This window comes from Staurois parvus, unplaced genomic scaffold (assembly GCF_062004578.1).
Source record: "Staurois parvus isolate SC_StPar_1 unplaced genomic scaffold, SC_StPar_1.0 ptg000380l, whole genome shotgun sequence".
Lineage (NCBI taxonomy): Eukaryota > Metazoa > Chordata > Amphibia > Anura > Ranidae > Staurois > Staurois parvus.
This window is the reverse complement of record NW_028318176.1, coordinates 2803625-2817544: the sequence shown is the minus strand read 5'-3', so window position 1 is coordinate 2817544 and position 13920 is coordinate 2803625. Positions and strand designations below refer to the sequence as shown.

Here is a 13920-nt window from a genome sequence, read left to right as displayed (position 1 = left end):
TTTGAAGGACCCTAGGGTTCCATGGAAACCTAGTTGAGGAAGGATGCTCCTTACATTTGTGGACATTGGGAAGAATTACCCCCCTTACAGATGGCTAAAAAAAATCAATGGTGTCAGTGGGAACTTATCTGAGAGGCAGAAATTGCTCATTGATCAAGGAACCCCTATCAACCTTTGAAGGACCCTAGGGTTCCATGGAAACCTGGTTGAGGAAGAATGCTCCTTACATTTGTGGGCATTGGGAAGAATTACCCCCCTTACAGATGGCTAAAAAAAAAAATCAACGGTGTCAGTGGGAACTTATCTGAGAGGCAGAAATTGCTCAAGGAACCCCTATCAACTTTTGAAGAAACTCTTGGAATCCAAAGAACTCTGGTTGAGAAACCTTTGTTGCTCAATTGACTCCAAGAAATAGATTTTATGGAGAGTAGAAACATCCTATTTCTTTCTCCTCTACTGAGGGACATGGGAAACCTTGTTCAGATGTCTAGAAGCAGTCCAACTGAGGGGTGGGCAACAGCAAATGAAAGGCTAACTAGACCACAAAGAACAAACACAGAGGTTAAGGAGGAGGACTCAAGGGAGCCTACAGCACTGTTTGAATGACCTTAAGTCAGCATCAGCTGAGGCATCAACATAGGCCAGGTAAAACTTAATGAACATGGACAGAAGACCAGGTGGCAAACTGCTTAAAAAGCCACCTGAAGGACCTTTGCTGGCTTTAGATGAGGGCTCAGCATCCACTTGGTTGGACTTGGAGAACATGTGAACAGAAGACAACCTGTAGCTCAAAGAGCCACCTGAAGGACCTTTGGCACCAAGCTGGCATTACATAAGGACTCAACATCCACCTGGTAGGACTTGGAGAACGTGTGAACAGAAGACAAGGTGGCAACCTATAGCTCAAAGAGCCACCAGAAGGACCTTTTTTAGGCCAAAACTGGCTTTAGATGAGGACTCAAAATCCACCTGGTAGGACTTGGAGAACATGTGAACAGAAAAACAGGTGGCAAACTACAGCTCAAAAACCTTTGGCTCAAAGCCAGCTTTAGATGAGGACTTGAAAATCTGAGAAACAGTAGTCTGATGCCGAGGAGCCCAAGAAACCCAAGATCTAGTGCCAATGTGCCTTGACGGAAGACATGGCACCTGATTCTTAAGACTATAAGCTTGATTGATGGTCTGTCTGAGCTACGGAGAAATGGTGTTCACTATTATGGGGACCATCAAGGATGAAACAAGAGAGCCAGATTTACAAATGGAAACAGTGGCTGAATGTTATGTATCTACACTGGATGAGGCGGAAGGAAGGAAGGGAAGGGGGAGGGAAGAAAGTTTTGGACCTCAACACCACTTTGTCCTTGTGACTAGAAATGTTCTTCACAGGATAAGGCCACCGGCTCAGATGCTCTACAGGGGAGCCAACACGGGGAGTTCCGCTGCACTCTGAACAACAGCCAAAGGATGTGAAGCCAGCAGTCTCTGGAACAAGGTTGCAAGCAGGGGGGTGCGTTCCACATTAGTAATGGCCAAAATGTTCTAGTTTAATTTGGGAAGGATGGTTAGGTAAGAATAAGGCACTTGGGATCGGAGAGGGTCATGGTGGCTCAGTTGTGGTTGGTAGCTCAGGTAAAGATTCTGCAGGGGAAGGTATGGAAGTCAGAATCATAAGTAAATGTTCTAGGATGGAATTGCAGAGGTGGGCACACCCCTCTGTACTAAAGGAGGACTCCGAGCATGGAAAAAACTCAAGCAGGGGGCAAAATTCCAGACTGTCGATGTCAGGCACCTTGGGGTGGGGGGGCACAACAGACAGCACTGGAACCATTAGTAGAATGTGTGCAAGAGCCTCCTGGTGCAGTAGGACTTTCCCCCATGTTTCTAGAACCAGGCGTGTTCTACTGCAAGGCAGACACAACCAAACTCGGGGTATGAGGCTAGACCTCAGATACTCAGGAACCTGGTTGATTGGGTATCAGGAATAGGGTCAGGAGGGAGGTATCGGAGAATAGAGTGGCACTAGCTATCGCTCTGACAGTCTATTCTAAGATACCTTCCAAATATATACCCGGCTTGGGAACCTTTTCCCATTTAATAGCATGTAGCAACAGCCCTGAAGAAGGGGGAAGTCCTTTCCCTCAAAACACCTTGGCTCAATGTACTTGTCACTACTTTCAACAAACACCTTTTAACCTATCTTCTAATTCACATTCTTTTGGACACCAGGCGCTCCTTCCTTTCCACTTTTCCAAGTCTACACACAGAAATGACCATAAGGCCGTACCAAAAAGGCAGCAGCCCAAACCTGAAGAGGTTTCACCATTATCTAATACAGGACACAACTTGCAGAAGGAACTCCTTCCTATCTTGCCCACGCATCCACCCACCCATGACCAGCAAATGATCCAGTCGGTGTAAAGTTTTCTCAAGAACAAACAAGATATGGTAAAGTTGCAGGAAGTGGGAATTTTAAATGGTACCCACAAGTCCTAGTAGCGAGGTAGATCCCAGTTTTTGACCTTAATGGTCCACTCACAAAGTGAGTCTTCAGAGATGGGGTCACCTGGGGATGCACCATGGACCAACACAGTGCACTCAGGTCTGGAAAGTTCCACAAAGAAGAGTCTAGTGTTTGAAGGTCATATTTCAGGTTACTCCATGATCCCCCTCAAGTCCAGTGGGGTTCCTGTGTGGTCACGCTGAGAAATGGGTGATCCTGAAAGCTGTATATAGACACCTATTCACAAAGTGAGTCCTCAGAGATGGGGTCACCTGGGGACGCACCATGGACCAACACAGTACGCTCAGGCATGCCAAGCTCCACAGTGCAGAGCCTAGTTCTTGAGGGTCATATTCTAGGCTACCCTATGATCCTCCAAGTCCAAACGGGTCCAGGAAAGAGGTTGCATGAAAAAACGCAGGGGATGATGTCAGCACTGGATCCCTCAGAGATAGCCTCTTTCACGGTAAGATGGAAGGAAGTGGGAAATTTAAACAGTGACCACAAGTCCTAGGAGCGCGGTATCTCTTGGTTCTTGGCCTCAATGGCCTACTCTCAAAGTGAGTCTTCACAGACAGGGTCACACCTGGAGTGGTACCATGGACCAACACAGTGTATTCAGGTCTGGAAAGCTCCGCAATGTAGAGCCTGGTGCTTGAGGGTCACATTGCTCATTATCCTCCAAGTCCAGGAGAGTCCCAGTATGGCCGCCAAAGTCTAGCTGAGAAAAGGTTGATAGCTTCATATAGAAACCAGCTTAGCAGCGATGACATGGGAATCCTTTTGACTGAACAAAATGGTAAGTGCCAAAGGTTGGATTTCACTCAGCATCCTCCTAGGACACTAGCGAACACTGGAAGTAGAGGGGTTTCCTAGACTGTCCCACATTTTGCCAGTGTTCAGTGCCCTTGTGGGCAGTAGTATAACCCAACAGCCTAAGACTTTCTGTGTCCCTCAATGGATAAGAAAGAATAAAAGATTTTGGTAGACATGAGCATTGAGATTTTGACTTGTCACTCATTATCACTTGAAAGTTAAGGTTCCATACCCAAAGGAGGCTGAGATGGAGGCACTGTGCATAGTGGTGAAGTGGGAAGAAGGGAAAATCTGTGACCAGTGGACATGTTGGGTTGTGCAAAAAAAAAATCCAGAAGCTGGGTATGAGGTGGGTAGGATGGAAATGCTTTCCTGGGGTGCAAGGTGAGTTTGAGGGTGATGCTATGATCCGGGGGCAAGGTGAGTGGGAGGGAAATGCTGAGACCTGGGGAGAGGGGCTGAGGTGGTAGGCAGACATTGAGAGCTGGGGGCAAGGTGAGCTGGAGATTCTGACAATGGATTTAGTGTTCATGACCCACCTGTGCTGATCTCTGTAGTAGTGTCCTCCTCTATAAATGTCCCCGTTATTCCATCCTCCTCCATAGACTGCTGATCATCCCTCACATACACCTCTTCTTCTTCTGATTTCACCTCAACTTTTATATCTGTCAGATCTTCACCCTAAACCAAGAAAAGAATGGACAATATCATCTTGAAAGGTCTCTATATCTTGTTCACGAGTCACTTTCACGTTCTAGATGCTCCGTCCCACCTACCTAATCATGGTTTTCATAATTGTGACCTACCTGCATAGAATCCCGAGAATATAGAGAACGGGGAAATCTCCTTAGTGGGTTTCTGGTATTAGGTGGCCCCATTGTAACATCTTTATAGAGAGCCTTGTGTCTTTCTGGAAACTCCATCGTACCATAATCCTCATCTTGGTCTTTATACTCTTCTTTAACAACAATATTATTATCCTGTAGACCTCCACTCTGAATATATAATAAAAACATTCATTGTAACAAACATGCTTCTCTATATGTTATAACTACCAGTGATTGTTCCTAATTTACCTGATGATGGTGAGGGATAGTGTGACCTTCCTGTGTAGAATCCCGGGAATACAGAGGACTGGGACATCTCTCTGGTGGGTTCCTGTAGCTGGATGACTCCACCATGGTGTCCTGGTACAAATCTTTTTGTCCAGTTGGAAACTCTGACTCCTCCATCACCCCATCCTCATCATCCTCCTCTTTTATCTCTTCCTTAATATCGACCTGTTTGGAATCCTGGGAATACAGAGGACGAGGACATCTCTCTGGTGGGTTCCCATGACTGGATCCATCTACCTGATGATGGTGAAGGATGGTGGGATCTTCCTGTGTGGAATCCCGGGAATACAGAGGACAGGGACATCTCTCTGGTGGGTTCCCATGACTGGATCCATCTGTAGGAAACACACACACTGACTGAATCCATTGTTTCTATGTGTTTATCAGATGATGGGGGATCTAGGTGGAGCCTCCGTACTACTCTCTCCTTTCCAATAAAGTCTCCTCTTACCCAATGATGTGAGGGGCGGCTGATTGTCCATCATGACGTCCTTGTAGAGATCCTTGTGTCCTTCTAAATACTCCCACTCCTCCATGGAGAAATAGACAGTGACACCCTGACACCTTATAGGAACCTGACACACACAATGATACAGTCACCATCCAGACACATCCCTTGACTGTTACTGGAGAATGTCCCAGAATTCCCGGCAACGCTCACCTCTCCTGTCAGCAGATGGACCATCATGGTGGTCAGTTCCAGGATCTTCTGCTCTTTGTTCCTCCCAGGTATCGGAGAACGAGCGGGAGGCACCATGGTGATGCTCTGGGTCCTGCTCCATCCTCCTGAGATTGGCTCTCCACTAGACTTCTTCACTACAACATAATCCTACAGATCAAGAGAAAGAGAAACCGATATCAATCATCTGACATAATCTACATGTCTACAAGAAGAACATGGTCTATTGGCCAGACTAGACCAGAGTGATGTCATGTGACCTCCCAGAATCCTCCTCACCTCTCTCCGGTCAGGTCTGTGTGATGTCCTGTGACCTCCCAGAATCCTCCTCACCTCTCCAGTCAGGTCTGTGTTTTATTAATAGAGATCAGAGTGATGTCACGTGACCTCCCAGAATCCTCCTCACCTCTCTGGTCAGGTCTGTGTGATGTCATGTGACCTCCCAGAATCCTCCTCACCTCTCTGGTCAGGTCTGTGTGATGTCATGTGACCTCCCAGAATCCTCCTCACCGCTCCGGTCAGGTTTGTGTTTTATTAATAGGGATCAGAGTGATGTCATGTGAACTCTCAAAATCCTCCTCACCTCTCCGGTCAGGTCTGTGTTTTATTAATAGAGATGAGAGTGATGTCATTTGACCTCCCAGAATCCTCCTCACCTCTCCAGTCAGGTCTGTGTGATGTTATGTGACCTCCCAGAATCCTCCTCACCTCTCCGGTCAGTTCTGTGTTTTATTAATAGAGATAAGAGTGATGTCATGTGACCTCCCAGAATCCTCCTCACCTCTCCGGTCAGCAGGTAGATGATCTCCAGGGTAAGGTTTAGTATCCTCTCAGTCATGTGACTCCGGTCCTCTTCCATCCTCATTGGTCTATACAGGTCTCCTTGTAGACGGATCACTTTGGGAAATGAAAGTAAGAATGGTTTGGATGGTATCGGTCACACAATAATGAGAAGTAGTGCAGAGGTCAGATGTAAGTAGAGCAAAGAGTTCCAGGGTCAGGACTCACCAAGTGGTGTTGCTGACAGGTCTGAACTTGGGCAGATTTTGTCAGGAGGCAGATGCGGGTACAGGACGCAGTGATGGTTCCTTTGATGGCACAGGTAAAATAGATGAATGTAGAAGCACAAGAAAACCATGCGAAGAGCAAATGACCAATAAGGCTGAGGGCATATATTGATTGGTCTTAACAAAGGTACGTCAAAAGGAGTCAAGAATGTCTGTTTTATTTTAGTCTTTGATTGATATTCCAGGCTACTTTATAGAGGAAACAGCTTACAATGAGGGTACCCAACTCTTCAGAGCTGGGCCATGGCAGTGGGCTTATCTTCCCTGATCATATCTGGGTTCTAGGTCTGAGGGAACACCTGAAGGACATTATGAGTGGTGGGATATGACAGGGAAGGAGATATCATCAAGAGCTTTCTCAGACTCAGTACAATGTTTTGGTGACCTCCTACCAGATTCCATCTCAACAAACAGAGCTGTGAGAATGTGGAATAGACTCCCTCAAGAGTTGGTTGTGGCCAGCTCAGTGGATTGCTGTAGGAAAGTCCTGGATTGTTTCTTAGATACACAGAATATAACTGGATATAACATTTATAGGGAAAGTTGATCCAGGGAATATCCGATTGCCTCTCGGGGGAACAGGAAGGAGTTATTTCCCCTGCAGGAGCAAATTTTATCGTGCTTTGCTGGGTTTTTTGCCTTCCTCTGGATCAACTGTAGGTGTAGGATTATAACTTTTATTTTTTTTTTTAATGGTTGAACTGGATGGACTTTTGTCTATTTTCAAACAAACTAACTATGGAACTATGGATGGAACTATGGATGCAACTATGTAACTGTGTAACTATGTAACAAAAGCAATGATAGGAACTATAATAATGACTTGAAAAAGCCCCCTCCTACCCCAATGCCATTTGTCTGACAATCCCCCGCCTATTAGCCCAGAAAATGGCCAGAGCAGATTTCTAACATTCGCCTCCTATTGACTCCAGTTGGGTTTGGATTCAAACCAATGAATTTTACTCATGTTCAGGTGCGAGGAATTTTCAGAACATTTACCACAAATTACATTTTCTTTCTTTCTTCCTTTTTCAATCTCATAAAATAAAGACATTTATATTCCAATCGCCCTAAATATATCCCCCATCCCCCGCCACTAATACAAGTCATATAATGGGTCAGTATAGACTGAGGAGGTGAGAAGGCAATTGGTGGAAAAGGTGACATCTCCACAATGAGGAGAATGTTCCGGCCCCGGAAGTGGGGGAATGTTCTGCCCCTGAAGGGGTTAATCTGGGTTCCCACACTATATATGTGTGTATCATCATCTGCTGGAGATAAAAGACGTCACAGTGACTATGGAGGTAGAGGTCGGACGTGACGGTGGAAAAATAAGACGGACGTGACGGTGGAAGAAGAAGAAGACGGACGTGACGGTTGAAGAAGAAGACGGACGTGACGGTGGAAGAAGAAGACGGACGTGACGGTGGAAGAAGAAGACGGACGTGACGGTGGAAGAAGAAGACGGACGTGACGGTGGGGGAAGAGGACGGAAGTGACGGTGGGGGAAGAGGACGGAAGTGACGGTGGGGGAAGAGGACGGAAGTGACGGTGGGGGAAGAGGACGGAAGTGACGGTGGGGGAAGAGGACGGAAGTGACGGTGGGGGAAGAGGACGAAAGTGACGGTGGGGGAAGAGGACGAAAGTGACGGTGGAGGAAGAGGGCGGACGTGACGGTGGAGGAAGAGGGCGGACGTGACGGTGGAGGAAGAGGACGGACGTGGCGGTGGAGGAAGAGGACGGACATGGCGGTGGAGGAAGAGGACGGAAGTGACGGTGGAGGAAGAGGACGGAAGTGACGGTGGAGGAAGAGGATGGAAATGACGGTGGAGGAAGAAGACAGACGTGACAGTGGAGGAAGAGGATGGACGTGACGGTGGAGGAAGAGGACGGATGTGACAGTGGAGGAAGAGGACGGACGTGACGGTGGAGGAAGAGGACGGACGAGACAATGGATAAAGAGGACAGACATGATGATGGAAGAAGAGGAAAGGTATGACAGTGGAGGAAGAGGATGGACATGACAATGGAGGAAAAGGACGGCCGTGACGAAGGAAGAGGATGGACATGACAATTGAAGAAGAGGACGGGCATGATGGTGGAGGAAAAGGACGGATATGACGGGGGGGTTACTGGGTGTAAGTATAAAATCAGATCTTATTACCTCCTCTGCTGCCACTTCCAGCAATGTCTCCTCTCTACTTCCTCCCGACTCACCTCTCACCCCTGACATCACTTCCTGTCTGTACCTGACATCACTTCCTGTCTTCCAGAGAGACTTCCTGTCCGGGTACAAGCAAGATTCACCTTTAGTGTACACAGCCTCATGTTGTCACAGACCTGCAGCTTTCATGCTCATATGTCTCTTCTATTCCCAAAGATCAGCGGGCATTCTGGTACATGTAGTTCCATAACTTAAAGGTTCTGGGTGACCACCTGCTTGTGATTCAGTTAGCTACACCCCATCCCAGCCAGACTGCCTTCCATTCTGTTTGGGTGTGGCTCATTTAAAATTGCATTGCATGAGCAACAGCTACTGTTCCTACTGCCAGGTTCCCCGATGATTTCCAAGAAGTTTCCTAGTGAAGATTCCTAGTGTCCTCCAGTGTTTCCTAGTGCAAAAGATTCCTAGTGTCCTCCAGTGTTTCCTAGTGTAGAAGATTCCTAGTGTCCCCCCAGTGTTCCCTAGTGGAGAAGATTCATAGTGTCCTCCATTGTTTCCTAGTGGAGAAGATTCCTAGTATCCTTCGGTGTTTCCTAGTGAAGATTCCTAGTGTCCTTCAGTGTTTCCTAGTGGAGAAGATTCCTAGTGTCCTCCAGTGTTTCCTAGTGAAGATTCCTAGTGTCCTTAGTGTTTCCTAGTGGAGAAGATTCCTAGTGTCCCCCCAGAGTTTCCTAGTGGAGAAGATTCCTAGTGTCCCCCCAGTGTTTCCTAGTGGAGAAGATTCCTAGTGTCCTCCAGTGTTTCCTAGTGGAGAAGATTCCTAGTGTCCTCCAGTGTTTCCTAGTGGAGAAGATTCCTAGTGTCCCCCCAGTGTTTCCTAGTGGAGAAGATTCCTAATGTCCTCCAGTGTTTCCTAGTGGAGAAGATTCCTAGTGTCCTCCAGTGTTTTTTATAGCAGAAGATTCCTAGTGTCCTCCAGTGTTCTTACAGCAGAAGATTCCTAGTGTCCCCCCGTGTTTCCTAGAGGAGAAGATTCCTAGTGTGTTTCAGTTTTTCCTAGTGGAAAAGATTCCTAGTATCTTCCAGTTTTTCGTAGTGGATCAGATTCCTAGTGTCCTCCATTGTTTCCTAGTGGAGAAGATTCCTAGTATCCTTCGGTGTTTCCTAGTGAAGATTCCTAGTGTCCTTCAGTGTTTCCTAGTGGAGAAGATTCCTAGTGTCCTCCAGTGTTTCCTAGTGGAGAAGATTCCTAGTGTCCCCCCAGAGTTTCCTAGTGGGGAAAATTCCTAGTATCCCCCCAGTGTCTCCTAGTGGAGAAGATTCCTAGTGTCCTCCATTGTTTCTTAGTTGAGAAGATACCTAGGGTCCCCCAGAGTTTCCTAGTGGAGAAGATTCCTAGTGTCCTCCAGTGTTTCCTAGTGGAGAAGATTCCTAGTGTCCTCCAGTGTTTCCTAGTGGAGAAGATTCCTAGTGTTGTCCAGTGTTTCCTAGTGGAGAAGATTCCTAGTGTCCTCCAGTGTTTCTTAGTGGAAAAGATTCCAAGTTTCCTCCAGTGTTTCCTAGTGGAGAAGAATCCTAGTTTCCTCCAGTGATTCCTAGTGGAGAAGATTCCTACTGTCCTTCAGTGTTGCCTAGTGGAGAAGATTCCTAGGGTCCTCCAGTGTTTTCTAGTGAAGATTCCTAGTTTCCTTCAGTATTTCATAGTGGAGAAGATTCCTAGTGTCCTCCCAGAATTTCCTAGTGGAAAAGATTCCTAGTGTCCCCCCAGTGTTTCCTAGTGGAGAAGATTCCTAGTGTCCTTTTGTGTTTCCAAGGGAAGAAGATTCCTAGTGTCCCCCCAGTGTTTCCTAATGGAGAAAATTCCTAGTGTCCTCCATTGTTTCCTAGTGGAGAAGATTCCTAGTGTCCCCCAGCATATCCTAGTGGAGAAGATATCTAGTGTCCTTCAGTGTTTCCAAGGGAAGAAGATTCCTAGTGTCCTCCAGTGTATCCTAGTGGAGAAGATTCCTAGTGTCCTCCAGTGTTTCCTAGAGGAATAGATTCCTAGTTTCTTCCAGTTTTTCCTAGTGGAGAAGATTCCTGTGTTCTCCAGTGTTTCTTAGAGCAGAAGATTCCTAGTGTCCCCCAGTGTTTCCTAGAGAAGAAGATTCCTAGTGTCTTCCAGTATTTCCTAGTGGAGAAGATTGCTAGTGTCTTCCAGTTTTTCCTAGTGGAGAAGATACCTAGTATCCCCCAGTGTTTCCTAATGGAGAAGATTCCTAGTGTCCCCCAGTTTTTCCTAGTGGAGAAGATTCCTAGTGTCCTCCAGTGTTTCCTAGTGAAGAAGATTCCTATTGTCCTCCAGTGTTTCCTAGTGGAGAAGATTCTTAGTGTCCTCCAGTGTTTTCATAGTGGAGAGGGATCCTAGTGTCCTCCAGTGCTTCCTAGTGGAGAAGATTCCTAGTTTCCCCCAGTGTTTCCTAGTGTAGAAGATTCCTAATGTCTTCCAGTTTTTCATAGTGGAGAAGATTACTAGTGTTCTCCAGTGTTTCCTAGTGGAGAAGATTCCTAGTGTCCTCCAGTGTTTCCTAGTGGAGAAGATTCCTAGTGTCTTCCATTTTTTCCTAGTCAAGAATATTCCTAGTGTCCTCCAGTGTTTCCTAGTGGAGAAGATTCCTAGTTTCCTCCAGTGTTTCCTAGTGGAAGATATTCCTAATGTCCTCCAGTGTTTCCTAGTGGAGAAGATTCCTAGTGTCCTCCAGTGTTTCCTAGTGGAGAAGATTCCTAGTTTCCTCCAGTGTTTCCTAGTGGAGAAGATTCCTAGTGTCCTCCAGTGTTTCCGAGTGGAGAAGATTCCTAGTGTCCTCCAGTGTTTCCTAGTGGAGAAGATTCTTAGTGTCCTCCAGTGTTTCCTAGTGGAGAAGATTCCTAGTGTCTTCCAGATTTTCTTAGTGGAGAAGATTCCTAGTGTCTTCCAGTTGTTCCTAGTGGAGAAGATTCCAAGTGTCCTCCAGTGTTTCCTAGTGGAGAAGATTCCTAGTGTCCTCCAATGTTTCCTAGTGGAGAAGATTCCTAGTGTCTTCTGGTTTTTCCTAGTGGAGAAGATTCCTAGTGTCCTCCAGTGTTTCCTAGTGGAAAAGATTCCTAGTGTCCTCCAGTGTTTCCTAATGAAGATTGCTAGTGTCCTTCAATGTTTCCTAGTGGAGAAGATTCCTAGTGGAGAAGATTCCTAGGGTCCTCCAGTGTTTTCTCGTCAAAATTCCTAGTTTCTTTCAGTGTTTCCTAGTGGAGAAGATTCCTAGTGTCCTCCCAGAGTTTTCTAGTGGAGAAGATTCCTAGTGTCCCCCCAGTGTTTCCTTTTGGAGAAAATTCCTAGTGTCCCCCCAGTGTTTCCTAGTGGAGAAGATTCCTAGTGTCCTTTTGTGTTTCCAAGTGAAGAAGATTCCTAGTGTCCCCCCTGTTTTTCCTAATGGAGAAAATTCCTAGTGTCCTCCATTGTTTCCTAGTGGAGAAGATTCCTAGTGTCCCCCAGCGTATCCTAGTGGAGAAGATTCCTAGTGTCCTCCAGTGTTTCCTAGAAAAGAAGATTCCAAGTGTCTTCCAGTTTTTCCTAGTGGAGAAGATTCCTAGTGTCCCCCAGTGTTTCTTAGTGGAGAAGATTCCTAGTGTCCTCCAGTGTTTCCTAGTGAAGAAGATTCCTATTGTCCTCCAGTGTTTCCTAGTGGAGAAGATTCTTAGTGTCCTCCAGTGTTTTCATAGTAGAGAGGATTCCTAGTGTCCCCCCGTTTTTCCTAGTGGAAAAGATTCCTAGTTTCCCCCACTGTTGCCTAGTGGAGAAGATTCCTAATGTCTTCCAATTTTTCCTAGTGGAGAAGATTCCTAGTGTCCTCCAGTGTTTCCTAGTGGAGAAGATTCCTAGTGTCTTCCAGTTTTTCCTAGTGAAGAAGATTCCTAGTGTCCTCCAGTGTTTCCTAGTGGAGAAGATTCCTAGTGTCCCTCAGTGTTTCCAAGTGGAGACGATTCCTAATGTCCTCCAGTGTTTCCTAGTGGACAAGTTTCCTAGTGTCTTCCATTTTTTCCTAGTCAAGAATATTCCTAGTGTCCTCCAGTGTTTCCTAGTGGAGAATATTCCTAGTGTCCCCCAGTTTTTCCTAGTGGAGAAGATTCCTAGTGTCCCCCAGTGTTTCCTAGAGAAGAAGATTCCAACTGTCTTCCAGTTTTTCCTAGTGGAGAAGATTCCTAGTGTCCCCCAGTGTTTCTTAGTGAAGAAGATTCCTAGTGTCCTCCAGTGTTTCCTAGTGAAGAAGATTCCTATTGTCCTCCAGTGTTTCCTAGTGGAGAAGATTCTTAGTGTCCTCCAGTGTTTTCATAGTAGAGAGGATTCCTAGTGTCCCCCCGTTTTTCCTAGTGGAGAACATTCCTAGTTTCCCCCAGTGTTTCCTAGTGGAGAAGATTCCTAGTGTCTTCCAGTTTTTCCTAGTGAAGAATATTCCTAGTGTCCTCCAGTGTTTCCTAGTGGAGAAGATTCCTAGTGTCCCTCAGTGTTTCCTAGTTGAGAATATTCCTAGTGCCCCCCAGTGTTTCCTAGTGGAGAAGATTCCTAGTGTCCTCCAGTGATTCCTAGTGGAGAATATTCCTAGTGTCCTCCAGTGTTTCCTAGTGGAGAAGATACCTAGTATCCCCCAGTGTTTCCTAATGGAGAAGATTCCTAGTGTCCCCCAGTTTTTCCTAGTGGAGAAGATTCCTAGTGTCCTCCAGTGTTTCCTAGTGAAGAAGATTCCTATTGTCCTCCAGTGTTTCCTAGTGGAGAAGATTCTTAGTGTCCTCCAGTGTTTTCATAGTGGAGAGGGATCCTAGTGTCCTCCAGTGCTTCCTAGTGGAGAAGATTCCTAGTTTCCCCCAGTGTTTCCTAGTGTAGAAGATTCCTAATGTCTTCCAGTTTTTCATAGTGGAGAAGATTACTAGTGTTCTCCAGTGTTTCCTAGTGGAGAAGATTCCTAGTGTCCTCCAGTGTTTCCTAGTGGAGAAGATTCCTAGTGTCTTCCATTTTTTCCTAGTCAAGAATATTCCTAGTGTCCTCCAGTGTTTCCTAGTGGAGAAGATTCCTAGTTTCCTCCAGTGTTTCCTAGTGGAAGATATTCCTAATGTCCTCCAGTGTTTCCTAGTGGAGAAGATTCCTAGTGTCCTCCAGTGTTTCCTAGTGGAGAAGATTCCTAGTTTCCTCCAGTGTTTCCTAGTGGAGAAGATTCCTAGTGTCCTCCAGTGTTTCCGAGTGGAGAAGATTCCTAGTGTCCTCCAGTGTTTCCTAGTGGAGAAGATTCTTAGTGTCCTCCAGTGTTTCCTAGTGGAGAAGATTCCTAGTGTCTTCCAGATTTTCTTAGTGGAGAAGATTCCTAGTGTCTTCCAGTTGTTCCTAGTGGAGAAGATTCCAAGTGTCCTCCAGTGTTTCCTAGTGGAGAAGATTCCTAGTGTCCTCCAATGTTTCCTAGTGGAGAAGATTCCTAGTGTCTTCTGGTTTTTCCTAGTGGAGAAGATTCCTAGTGTCCTCCAGTGTTTCCTAGTGGAAAAGATTCCTAGTGTCCTCCAGTGTTTCCTAATGA

The 13920-nt window shown here is 46.2% G+C and overlaps 2 protein-coding genes across 7 annotated transcripts in view; both read right to left on the bottom strand.

Annotated features, from left to right (window-relative positions):
- The window catches only part of LOC149456026 (uncharacterized), a 106168-nt gene that overhangs the window by 3196 nt on the left and 89052 nt on the right, over positions 1-13920 (bottom strand). For 4 of the 6 annotated variants that reach the window (XM_089685557.1, XM_089685554.1, XM_089685552.1 and 1 more), the window contains 3 exons: positions 4393-4766; positions 4123-4311; positions 3856-3997 (listed from right to left, as the gene is read on the bottom strand). In XM_089685557.1, coding sequence (XP_089541683.1) covers positions 3856-3997; positions 4123-4311; positions 4393-4766 — 705 coding nt within the window. Of the gene's footprint in view, positions 1-3855; positions 3998-4122; positions 4312-4392; positions 4767-4882; positions 5046-13920 lie in introns of those variants that run through there. The other 2 variants (XM_089685556.1, XM_089685558.1) reach the window with 2 other exon arrangements.
- Positions 4997-8385, bottom strand: LOC149456031 (oocyte zinc finger protein XlCOF29-like). Its single transcript, XM_089685634.1, has 4 exons — positions 8342-8385; positions 6119-6198; positions 5892-6007; positions 4997-5260 (listed from the first exon to the last, which is right to left on the bottom strand). Exons 3-4 carry the CDS (start codon positions 5973-5975, stop codon positions 4997-4999), a joined length of 348 nt encoding a protein of 115 aa, XP_089541760.1. The 5' UTR covers positions 5976-6007; positions 6119-6198; positions 8342-8385.

Excerpts from the sequence above, each read along its gene's own strand:
- LOC149456031 (XM_089685634.1), bottom strand. The coding sequence starts at position 5,975 with ATGAGGATGGAAGAGGACCGGAGTCACATGACTGAGAGGATACTAAAC. Across the intron at positions 5,261-5,891 it reads TCTACCTGCTGACCGGAGAG|GATTATGTTGTAGTGAAGAA; the intron begins GTGAGGAGGATT and ends CTTGATCTGTAG.